An 11,464-nucleotide genomic window follows, 5' to 3' on the forward strand; every position below is an offset into this window, starting at 1 on the left:
AATCCCATTTTTTACCCAAATCCCGTTGTTTCTCCCCGATCCAGGAGCAGAGGGCAGGGCGGGCATGGCGGCCATCGCTGACCCGCACTCCCGGCTGGACCCGGCCGGGCTGTACCAGGCTCTGGTGCCGGTGCTGCCGCCCTACGCCCGGCCCGTGTTCATCCGCCTGCTGCCGCACCTGGACACCACCGGTACGGGCGGGGCCGGAAGGGGCGGGGCTTAATGGGGCGGGGCCGGAAGGGGCGGGGCTGAGCGGGATGAAATGGGTGGGGCCTAAAGGAATGGGGTTCTAATGGGGTGAGGCCTAAAGGGGTGGGGCTGGATGGGACTAAAGGGGTGTGGCCTAAATGGGTGGGGTTGGATGGGATTAAAGGGGTGGGGCCTAAAGGGGTGGGGCTGGATGGGATTAAAGGGGCGTGACCTAAGTGGGTGGGGCTGGATGGGATTAAAGGGGTGGGGCCTAAAGGGGTGTGGCCCCATTGGATTAAAGGGACATGGCCTAAAGGGGTGGAGCTGAATGGGATAAAAGGGGCATGGCCTAAATGGGTGGGGCTGGATGGGATTAAAGGGATGGGGCCTAAAGGGGCAGGGTCTAAAGGGGTGTGGCTGGATGGGATTAAAGGGGTGGGGCCTAAATGGGTGGGGATGAATAGGATTAAAGGGGCGTGGCCTAAAGGGGTGGGGATGAATAGGATTAAAGGGGTGTGGCCTAAAGGGGTGGGGTTGAATGGGATTAAAGGGGTGTGGCCTAAAGGGGTGGGGTTGAATGGGATTAAAGGGGTGTGACCTAAATGGGTGGGGCTGGATGGGACTAAAGGGGTGTGGCCTAAAGGGGTGTGGCCCCATTGGATTAAAGGGACATGGCCTAAAGGGGTGGGGCTGAATGGGATAAAAGGGGTGGGGCCTAAAGGGGTGGCGCCTAAAGGGGCAGGGTCTAAAGGGGTGTGGCTGGATGGGATTAAAGGGGTGGGGCCTAAATGGGTGGGGCTGGGTGGGAATAAAGGGGCGTGGCCCAAAGGAGTGGGGTCTAATGGGATTAAAGGGGTGTGGTCTAAAGGGGTGGGGTCTAATTGGATTAAAGGGGTGTGGCCTAAAGGGGTGGGGCTGAATGGCATTAAAGGGGTGGAGCCTAAAAGGGCATGTCCTAAAGGGGTGGGATGGAATGGGATTAAAGGGGTGTGGTCTAAAGGGGTGTGGCTGTATGGGATTAAAGGGGCGTGGCCTAAATGGGTGGGGTCTAATGAGCTTAAAAGGGTGGAACCTAAAGATGTGGGACTGAATGGGATTAAAGGGGTGTGGCCTAAAGGGGTGGGGCTGGATGAGATTAAAGGGGTGGGGCCTAAAGGGTGGGGCTAAGGGGGCGGGGCCTAAAGGGGTGGGGCTGGATGGGATCAAAGGGGCGTGGCCTAAATGAGTAGACCTGAATGGGATTAAAGGGGCGTGGCCTAAAGGAGTGGGGTCTAATGGGATTAAAGGGGTGTGGCCTAAAGGGGTGGGACTGGATGGGGACTAAAGGGGCGGGGACTAAAGGGGTGGGTGCCAGGGGGTGGGGCTTAAATGGTCAGGGTTGGGTGGGGTTTAAGGGGTGGGGTCTAAAGGGGTGTGGCTTTAAGGGGTGGGGCCTAAAGGGGCAGGGCTTCTAGATGGGTGTGGCTTTCGGGGTGTGGCTTAAATGGGTGGGGGCTAAAGGGTGTGGCCTAATTAGGAGTGTGGCTTGGTGGGGTGTGGCCAAAAGGGGCGTGGCCTAAGAGGGGTTGTTCCCACATCCTGAATTCCCGAATTTCCCAACTCCAGGCACGTTCAAGCTGCAGAAGACGCGGCTGCGGGGGGAGGGCTGGGACCCCCGGCTGGTCCCCGATCGCCTCTTCGTGCTCGACCCCCAGCGCGGCCGCTACGTCCCCCTGGACGGGGAGATGCACGCCAGGATCTGCGCTGGGAAAACCAGGTTCTGATCCTGCTGGGATCCTAAAAATCCTCCTGGGATCCTAATAAACCACCCTGGGATCCCAAAAATCCCGCTGGAAAACCTCCCTGGGATCCTGAAAATCTGAAAATCCCATGGACTGGGAGGCGTACGTGAGGATTTGTGCTGGAAAAACAGGTTCTGATCCCCAAAAATTTCTCACTGGGATCCTAAAAGTCCTGCTGGGATTCAAAAGAACCACCCTGGGATCCTGAAAGTCCCAAAAATCCTGCTGGATTTCCTGGAAAACAGCAGAAATTCCTACAAAAGAGCAGAATTCCCAGGGAAAATGGTAGGATTTTCTGGCAAACAGAACTCCCAGGAAAACTGTGGGATTTTGAAGGAAAAAGCAGGATTTGACTGTAAACCAGTCATATTCCCGAGCATCCTGGAGGAACTCAGCAGAATTCCCAAGGATTTCCAGGAAATTTGTGACTTTTTTCTGAGGAAAAACAGTGGAATTTCAAGGAAAACCGGGACTGACAGAGAACGGACTCCATCATCGCCCTCACAGGCGCTAATTAACTCCGACAGCGCTAATTAACGACTAATTCGTGCCTAATTAACCTGCCTAGGACCTCCTTTGGAACTTCCCGCCGCGCTGGGGCCAGCACGGACATTTTTATTGACGGAGCCCCAGCGCCAGAGTGGAATTAACCCATTTGGGCCGTTTTTAACCCGATCCTTTCCCTTTGGTTGTGCCTGACCACGAGGCCATTAAAAACCAGCGACTGTGCCGCGTGCTGTGTGCGGGGAACAGCGAGGGAGGGTTGGCGTGGGGGTGGCGGGGAAAAGGCAGCGAGGCAGCCGCGCTCCTCCGGGCAGCGCCGCTACGCAAGGCCGAGGCTTCGCTAGGCCGCGCGTTGCTAAGCAACGCGTCGCGATGACGTAACTTCCGGCGAAAAAACCAGTGGTCGCGTAGCAACGCGTCGCGCTGCTGACATCACTTCCTCCTTCTCCCCCTGGGCGGCGCCATCATGGCGGCCGTGTCGGTTTTCCCTTCCCAACGCGAGCTCGGCGCGGCTCTGGCGCGGTTGGTGACCGAGGCGGCGGCCGAGGCGGTGGCGAGCAGCGGCCGCTTCACGCTGGGGCTGTCCGGGGGCTCGCTGGTGGCGCTGCTGGCGCGGGAGCTGCCGCCCGCCCTCAGCGCGGCTCCCGGGGCCGATCCGTCGCGCTGGCTCGTGGCGTTCTGCGATGAGCGCCTGGTGCCGCCCGAGCACCCCGAGAGCACCGGCGGCGCCTACCGGGTGAGGGAGGGGAGAGGGCGGCACAGCGGGAGGGGTCCCTGGGCCTGCACCAGTTCCTCCCAGTCTGGCCCAGTTCCTCCCAGTTCCTCATAGCTCCTCCCAGTCCCTCCCAGTAACGCTGTGCCCCATTCCCAGTTCCTGTTCCAGTTTGCTCCTCCAGTCCCTCCCAGTTAACGGTGTCACCCCTTCCCAGTCCCTCCCAGTGCTCCCAGTAACGCTGATCCCCATTCCCAGTCCCTCCCAGTGCTCCCAGTAACGCTGATCCGCATTCCCAGGTTCTCTCCCAGTGCTCCCAGTAACCCTGATCCCATTCCCAGTCCCAGGTGTTCTCCCAGTTGCCCCCCAGGTTCTCTCCCAGTGCTCCCAGTAACCCTGATCCCATTCCCAGTCCCAGGTGTTCTCCCAGTTGCCCTCTCCTGGCCCCCAGGTTCTCTCCCAGTGCTCCCAGTAACGCTGTGTCCCATTCCCAGTCCCAGGTGTTCTCCCAGTTGCCCCCCCCTGGCCCCCAGGTTCTCTCCGTCTCCCCCGAGCTCGGCCCGGCCGCGGCCGCCAGGGACTACGAGGAGCAGCTCAGGAAGGTACTGGGCAAACTGGGATGGACTGGGAGGGGATTGGGAGGGTACTGGGCAAACTGGGAGGGACTGGGAGGGAACTGGGATGGACTGGGATGGACTGGGAGGGGACTGGGAGGGGATTGGTGGGAACTGGGACGGACTGGGAGGTACTGGGATGGACTGGGATGGAACTGGGATAAACTGGGATCAGTCACTGGTCCATACTGGTCTGCACTGGTCCATACTGGTCTGCACTGGTCCATACTGGTCTGCACTGGTCCATACTGCTCCATACCAGTCTGTACTGGTTTACACTGGTCTGTACTGATTTACACTGGTCTGTACTGGTTTATGTCGGTCCCTACCGGTTTGTACTGGTCCGTACCGGTCCGTACTGGTTTATACTGGTCCATACTGGTCTGTACTGGTTTATACTGGTCCATATTGGTTTATATTGGTCCGTACTGGTCCATAATGGTCTGTACTGATTTATATTGGTTTATACTGGTCCATACTGGTGCATAGCAGTCTGTACTGGTTTGTATTAGTTTATATCAGTCTGTACTGGTCCGTACCGGTTCATACTTGTCCATACTGGTTTATACTGGTCTATACCGGTCTGTACTGGTTTATACCGGTCCGTACCAGTCTGTGCTGGTTTATACTGGTCCGTACTGGTTTATGTCGGTCTGTACTGGTTTATATTGGTTTATACTTGTCCATACCGGTCCATACCGGTCCATACTGGTCCATACTGGTTTATACTGCCCATACTGGTCCATACTGGTCCATACTGGTTTATACCAGTCTGTACTGGCCCATACTGGTCCATACTGGTTTATACCGGTCCATACTGGTCCGTACTGGTTTATATTGGTTTATATCAGTCCGTACTGGTCCATACTGGTCCGTACCGGTCCGTACTGATCCATACTGGTCTATACTGGTCCATACTGGTCCGTACTGGTCCATAGTGGTCCGTACTGGTCCATACTGGTTTATACTGGTCCATAGTGGTCCGTACTGGTCCATACTGGTTTATACTGGTCCATAGTGGTCCGTACTGGTCCATACTGGTTTATACTGGTCCATAGTGGTCCATATTGGTCCATACCAGTCCGTACTATTTTATACCCATCTGTACTGGTCCATACCGGTCCATACTGGTCCATACCGGTCCGTACTGGTCCGTACTGGTCCATACTGGTCCATACTGGTTTTCAGGCGTTCCCCGGCCCGGCCGTGCCCCAGTTTGATTTGCTGCTGCTGGGGCTGGGCCCGGACGGTCACACCTGCTCGCTGTTCCCGGGACACGCCCTGCTCCAGGTAACACCCAAACATTCCCTGAATTCCCAAAAATCCCAAATATTCCCAAAAATTCCCAACATTCCAAAAAATTCCCAACATTCCAAACATTCCTTAAATTCCCCGAATTCCCAACATTCCCGACGTTCCCAATATTCGCAAAAATTCATAAATGCCCAACATTCCCAAAATTCAAAAAAATTCCCAACATTCCCCAAATTCCAAAATGCTCAAAATTCCCCAAAATTCCCATAGTTCCCAAAATTCCCAAAAATTCCCCAAATTCCCCAAAATTCCCAACATTCCCAAAAATTTCCCAAATTCCCAATGTTCCCAAAAATTCCTAAAATTCCAAAAAATGCCCCAAATTCCCAACGTTCCCAAAATGCCCAAAATTCCCAACATTCCCAACAATTCCTTGAATTCCAAAAAAATCCCCGAATTCCCCAAATTTCTCAAATTCCCAACATTGCCCAAAATTCCCAACGTTCCCAACATTCCCCAAATCCCTAAAAATTCCCAAAATTCCCAAAAATTCTCAAATTCCTGAAGTTCCCTAAAATTCCCAACATTCCCAAAAATTCCCAACGTTCCCAACAATTCCCAACGTTCCCCAAACTCCCAACATTCCCAATGTTCCCAAAAAATTCCCCAAATTTCCAACATTTCCCAACAATTCCCTGAATTCCAAAACATTCCCCAAATTCCCCGAATTAAAAAAAAATCCCAAATTCCCAACATTCCAAAAAATTCCAAAAATTCCCCAAATTCCCAACATTCCCCAATTCCCCAAATGCCCAACGTTCCCAAAAATTACCAACATTCGCCAAATTCCCAAAATTCTCAAAATTCCCAATGTTCCCAAATCCCCAAATTCTCTAAATTCAAAAAAATTCCCCAAATTTCTCGAATTTCCCAAATTCCAAGAAATTCCCTGACATTCCCAACATTCAAAAAAATTCCCAAAATTCCCCAAAATTCTCTAAATTCCCAAAATTTCCCAGATTTCTCAAATCCCCAAAATTCCCCAAATTCCCTGACATTCCCAATGTTCCCAACATTCCCAGAAATTCCCAAAATTCCAAAAAATTCCCAACATTCCCTAAATTCTCTAAATTCCCAACATTCCAAAAATTCCCCAAATTCCCCAAATTCTCAAAAACTCCCCAAAATTTTCATTGTTCCTTAAATTCCCAACGTTCCCCAAATGCCCCAAATTCCCAATGTTCTCAAAATCCCCAAATTCCAAAAAATTCCAGAAATTCCCCAAATTTCTCAAATTCCCAAAATTTCCAAAATTCCTGAAATTCCCAATGTTCCCAAAATCCCCAAATTCTCTAAATTAAAAAAAATTCTCAAAATTCCCCAAATTCCCCAAAATTCCCCAAATTCCCAACATTCCCAAAAATTCCCAACGTTCCCAAATTCCCTAAATTCCCCAAAATCTCATCATTCAAAAAAAATTCCTAAATCCCAAAAATTCCCCAAATTCCCAATGTTCCCAAAATCCCCAAATTCTCTAAATTCCAAAAAATTCTCAAAATTCCCAAAAATCCCAAAAATTCCCAAAAATCCCCAAATTCCCCAAATTCCCAAAATTCCAAAAATTCCAAAAAATCCCTGTGATTTTTCCCATTTCCCCCTAGATTTTCTCTGTTCATTTTCCCATTTTCCCTGTTCATATTCCCATTTTTCCCATTATTTTTCCCTGTTAATATTTTGATTTTCCCCCTGGATTTTCCTTGTAATATTTCCATTTTCCCTGAATTTTTCCCTGTTAATATTCCCATTTTTTCCTGGATTTTCCCTGTTAATATTCCCATTTTCCTCTGGATTTTCCCTGTTAATATTCCCATTTTTTCCTGGATTTTCCCTGTTAATATTCCCATTTTTTCCTGGATTTTCCCTGTTAATATTCCCATTTTTTCCTGGATTTTTCCCATTTTCCTCTGGATTTTTCCTGTTATTTTTCCCTGTAACTTTTCCCATTTTCCCCATTATTTTTCCAGTTAATATTTGTATTTTTCCCATTATTTCCCCAGGAGCAGGATGCCCTGGTGGGATTTTTGGAGGACTCTCCCAAGCCCCTGGATTTCCCCTCTTCATATTTTTATTTTCCCCTGGATTTTCCCTGTTAATATTTCCATTTTCCCTGTTAATATTCCCATTTTTCCTGGATTTTTCCCTTTATTTTTCCCTGTTAATTTTTTCATTTTCCCCAGGATTTTCCCCATTTTCCCCTGAATTTTCCCTGTTAATATTTCCATTTTTCCCAATTAATATTTTCATTTTTTCCTGGATTTTTCCCTGTAATTTTCCCATTTTACCCAGGATTTTCCCCGTTATTTTTCCCAGTTAATATTCCTGTTTTTTCCTGTTAATATTTATATTTTCCCCATTATTTTCCCCAGGAGCAGCATTCCCTGGTGGGATTTTTAGAGCACTCTCCCAAGCCCCTGGATTTCCCCTGTTAATATTCCCATTTTTCCCTGGATTTTCCCAGTTAATATTCCCATTTTTTCCTGGATTTTCCCTGTTAATATTCCCATTTTCCCCTGGATTTTCCCTGTTCATATTCCCATTTTCCCCTGGATTTTCCCTGTTAATATTCCCATTTTTCCCAATTAATATTTTCATTTTTTCCTGGATTTTTCCCTGTAATTTTCCCATTTTACCCAGGATTTTCCCCATTATTTTTCCCAGTTAATATTCCTGTTTTTTCTTGTTAATATTTATATTTTTCCCATTGTTTTCCCAGGAGCAGCATTCCCTGGTGGGATTTTCAGAGCACTCCCCCAAGCCCCTGGATTTCCCCTCTTCATATTCCCATTTTCCCTGTTAATATTCCCATTTTCGCAGTTAATATTTCCGTTTTCCCTGTTAATATTTCCATTTTCCCCATTATTTTTCCCTGTTAATTTTTTCATTTTCCCCCTGGATTTTTCCCATTTTCCCCTGAATTTTCCCTGTTAATATTCCCATTTTCTCTGTTAATATTTCCATTTTCTCCTGGATTTTTCCCATTATTTTTCCCTGTTAATTTTTTCATTTTCCCCAGGATTTTTCCCATTTTCCCCTGAATTTTCCCTGTTAATATTTCCATTTTCCCTGTTAATATTCCCATTTCCCTGATAATATTTCCATTTTCCCCTGTTTTTTCCCATTATTTTTCCCTGGTAATTTTTTCATTTTCCCCTGGATTTTTCCCATTTTCCCATGGATTTTCCCTGTTAATATTCTCATTTTTTCCTGGATTTTCCCTGTTCATATTCCCATTTTCCCCTGGATTTTCCCTGTTCATATTCCCATTTTCCCCTGGATTTTCCCTGTTAATATTCCCATTTTTTCCTGGATTTTCCCTGTTCATATTCCCATTTTCCCCTGGATTTTCCCTGTTCATATTCCCATTTTTTCCTGGATTTTCCCTGTCAATATTCCCATTTTTTCCTGGATTTTCCCTGTTAATATTCCCATTTTTTCCTGGATTTTTCCCATTTTCCCCTGGATTTTCCCTGTTAATATTCCCATTTTTCCCAATTGATATTTTCATTTTTTCCTGGATTTTTCCCTGTAATTTTCCCATTTTACCCACGATTTTCCCCATTGTTTTTCCCAGTTAATATTCCTGTTTTTTCCTGTTAATATTTATATTTTTCCCATTATTTTCCCAGGAGCAGCATTCCCTGGTGGGATTTTTAGAGGACTCTCCCAAGCCCCTGGATTTCCCCTGTTCATATTCCCATTTTTCCCTGTTCATTTTCCCATTTCCCCTGTTAATATTCCCATTTTCCCTGTTATTTTTCCCTGTTAATTTTTTCATTTTCACCTTGGGTTTTTCCCTTTTTCCCCTGAATTTTCCCTGTTAATATTTCCATTTTTCCCTGTTAATATTTCCATTTTTCCCTGTTAATATTTCCATTTTTCCCTGTTAATATTTCCATTTTTCCCTGGATTTTTCCCATTATTTTTCCCTGTTAATTTTTTCATTTTCCCCAGGATTTTTCCCATTTTCCTATGGATTTTCCCTGTTAATATTTCCATTTTCCCTGTAATTTTTCCCTGTAATTTTCCCATTTTCCCCTGGATTTTTCTCATTATTTTTCTCTGTTAATTTTCTCATTTTCCCCTGGATTTTTGCTGTTATTTTTCCCTGTTCATATTCTCATTTTCCTCTGGATTTTCCTCTGGATTTTTCCCTGTAATTTTCCCATTTTCCCCTGTTAATATTCCCATTTTTCTCTGGATTTCCCCAGTTAATATTTCCATTTTTCCCAGTTAATATTCCCATTTTTTCCTGGATTTTTCCTATTTTCCCGAGGATTTTCCCCATTATTTTTCCCAGTTAATATTCCTGTTTTTTCCTGTTAATATTTATATTTTTCCCATTATTTTCCCCAGGAGCAGCATTCCCTGGTGGGATTTTTGGAGGACTCTCCCAAGCCCCTGGATTTCCCCTGTTTATATTTCCATTTTTCCTGTTAATATTTCCATTTTCCCCATTATTTTTCCCTGTTAATTTTTTCATTTTCACCTTGGATTTTTCCCTTTTTCCCATGGATTTTCCCTTTTAATATTTCCATTTTTTCCTGTAATTTTCCCATTTTCCCCTGGATTTTCCCCATTATTTTTGCTGTTAATATTTCTATTTTCCCCTGGATTTTTCTCATTTTCCCATGGATTTTCCCTGTTAATATTCCCATTTTCTCTGTTAATATTTCCATTTTTCCCTGGATTTTTGCCATTATTTTTCCCTGTTCATATTCCCATTTTTTCCTGGATTTTCCCTGTTAATATTCCCATTTTTCTCTGGATTTCCCCAGTTAATATTTCTATTTTTCCCAGTTAATATTCCCATTTTTTCCTGGATTTTCCCTGTTAATATTCCCATTTTTTCCTGGATTTTTCCCATTTTCCCATGGATTTTCCCTGTTCATATTCCCATTTTCCCCTGGATTTTCCCTGTTAATATTCCCATTTTTTCCTGGATTTTCCCTGTTAATATTTCGATTTTCCCCTGTTTTTTTTCCCATTTTCCCCTGGATTTTCCCCGTTATTTTTCCCTGTAACTTCTCCCATTTCCCCCATTATTTTTCCCAGTTAATATTTACATTTTCCCATTTATTTTCCCCATTCCCAGGAGCAGCATTCCCTGGTGGGATTTTTAGAGGACTCTCCCAAGCCCCTGTTCATATTCCCATTTTTCCTGTTAATATTCCCATTTTTTCTGTTAATATTTCCATTTTCCCCTGGATTTTTCCCTTTACTTTTCCCTGTTATTTTTTTCATTTTCTCCTGGATTTTTCCCATTTTCCCATGGATTTTCCCTGTTAATATTCCCATTTTCCCCTGGATTTTCCCTGTTAATATTTCCATTTTTCCCTGTAATTTTCTCATTTTCCCCTGGATTTTTCCTGTTATTTTTCCCTGTAACTTTTCCCATTTTCCCCATTATTTTTCCTGTTAATATTTATATTTTTCCCATTATTTTCCCAGGAGCAGCATTCCCTGGTGGGATTTTTGGAGGACTCTCCCAAGCCCCCTCCCCGGCGTGTGACGATGACGCTGCCGCTGCTCAACTCCGCCCGCCGGGTCCTGCTGGTGGCGGCCGGGGCCAGCAAAGCTCCTGTGCTCAAGGTTTGGGGGGAAATCCTGGGGATTTGGGCAAAATCTGGGATTTGGGGGGAAATTGGGGGTGTTGGGGTTAAAATCTGGGATTTTAGGGTGAAATTCTGGGAGTTTTGGGGTGAAATTCTGGGAATTTTGGGGTTAAATCTGGGATTTTTGGGGTGAAGTTCTGGGGTTTGGGGTCTCAAATCCTGGGTTTTGGGGTGAAATTCTGGGATTTTGGGGTGTAAATTCTGGGGTTTTGAGGTGAAATCCTGAGATTTTTGGGAGTAAATCTGGGATTTTGGGGTAAATTCCTGGGATTTTGGGTCTCAAATCTTGAGATTTTGGGGTAAATTCCTGGGATTTTGGGGTGAAATCTTGAGATTTTGGGGTGAAATTCTGGGGTTTTGGGTCTCAAATTTTGGGATTTTGGGTCTCAAATCCTGAGATTTTTGGGAGTAAATCTGGGATTTTGGGGTAAATTCCTGGGATTGTGGGGTGAAATTCTGGGGTTTTTGGGCTAAATCCTGGGGTTTTGGGTCTCAAATTTTGGGATGATGGGATGAAATTCTGGAATTTTGGGGTGTAAATCCTGGGATTTTGAGGTGAAATTTTGGGATTTTTCGGTGAAATTCTGGGATTTTGGGGTGAAATCCTGGGGGTTTTGGGCTGAAATCCTGGAGGTTTGGGCAAAATCGAGGGTTTTTGGGGTGAAAGTGGGGATTTTGAGGGGAAATCCTGGGAGTTTTGGGGTCAATTCTTGGTGAAATCCTGGGATTTTGGGGTGA

At 46.1% G+C, this 11,464-nt stretch overlaps 2 protein-coding genes across 2 annotated transcripts in view; both read left to right on the forward strand.

Moving 5' to 3' along the window:
* SLC27A1 (solute carrier family 27 member 1) overlaps nt 1-2,699 on the forward strand; it is a 52,835-nt gene extending 50,136 nt beyond the window's left edge. Inside the window, exons 13-14 of the mRNA XM_033083804.1 lie at nt 45-191; nt 1,795-2,699. Coding sequence (XP_032939695.1) covers nt 45-191; nt 1,795-1,952 — 305 coding nt within the window. The 3' untranslated portion in view covers nt 1,953-2,699. The remainder of the gene's footprint in view (nt 1-44; nt 192-1,794) is intronic.
* A 96-nt stretch (nt 2,700-2,795) lies between these two features.
* On the forward strand, nt 2,796-10,816 carry PGLS (6-phosphogluconolactonase). Its single transcript, XM_033083695.1, has 6 exons — nt 2,796-3,210; nt 3,599-3,637; nt 3,720-3,788; nt 4,989-5,090; nt 10,563-10,703; nt 10,790-10,816. Exons 1-6 carry the CDS (start codon nt 2,941-2,943, stop codon nt 10,814-10,816), a joined length of 648 nt encoding a protein of 215 aa, XP_032939586.1. The 5' UTR covers nt 2,796-2,940.
* Nucleotides 10,817-11,464: the final 648 nt, after the last annotated feature.

This window comes from Catharus ustulatus, chromosome 33, assembly GCF_009819885.2.
Source record: "Catharus ustulatus isolate bCatUst1 chromosome 33, bCatUst1.pri.v2, whole genome shotgun sequence".
Lineage (NCBI taxonomy): Eukaryota > Metazoa > Chordata > Aves > Passeriformes > Turdidae > Catharus > Catharus ustulatus.

Bases quoted from the DNA above. Each gene is read 5' to 3' on its own strand.
- PGLS (XM_033083695.1), top strand. From the start codon at position 2,941: ATGGCGGCCGTGTCGGTTTTCCCTTCCCAACGCGAGCTCGGCGCGGCT. The intron at 5,091-10,562 runs GTAACACCCAAA...TTATTTTCCCAG, and splicing joins CGGGACACGCCCTGCTCCAG to GAGCAGCATTCCCTGGTGGG. The intron at 10,704-10,789 runs GTTTGGGGGGAA...CTGGGATTTTAG, and splicing joins GCAAAGCTCCTGTGCTCAAG to GGTGAAATTCTGGGAGTTTT.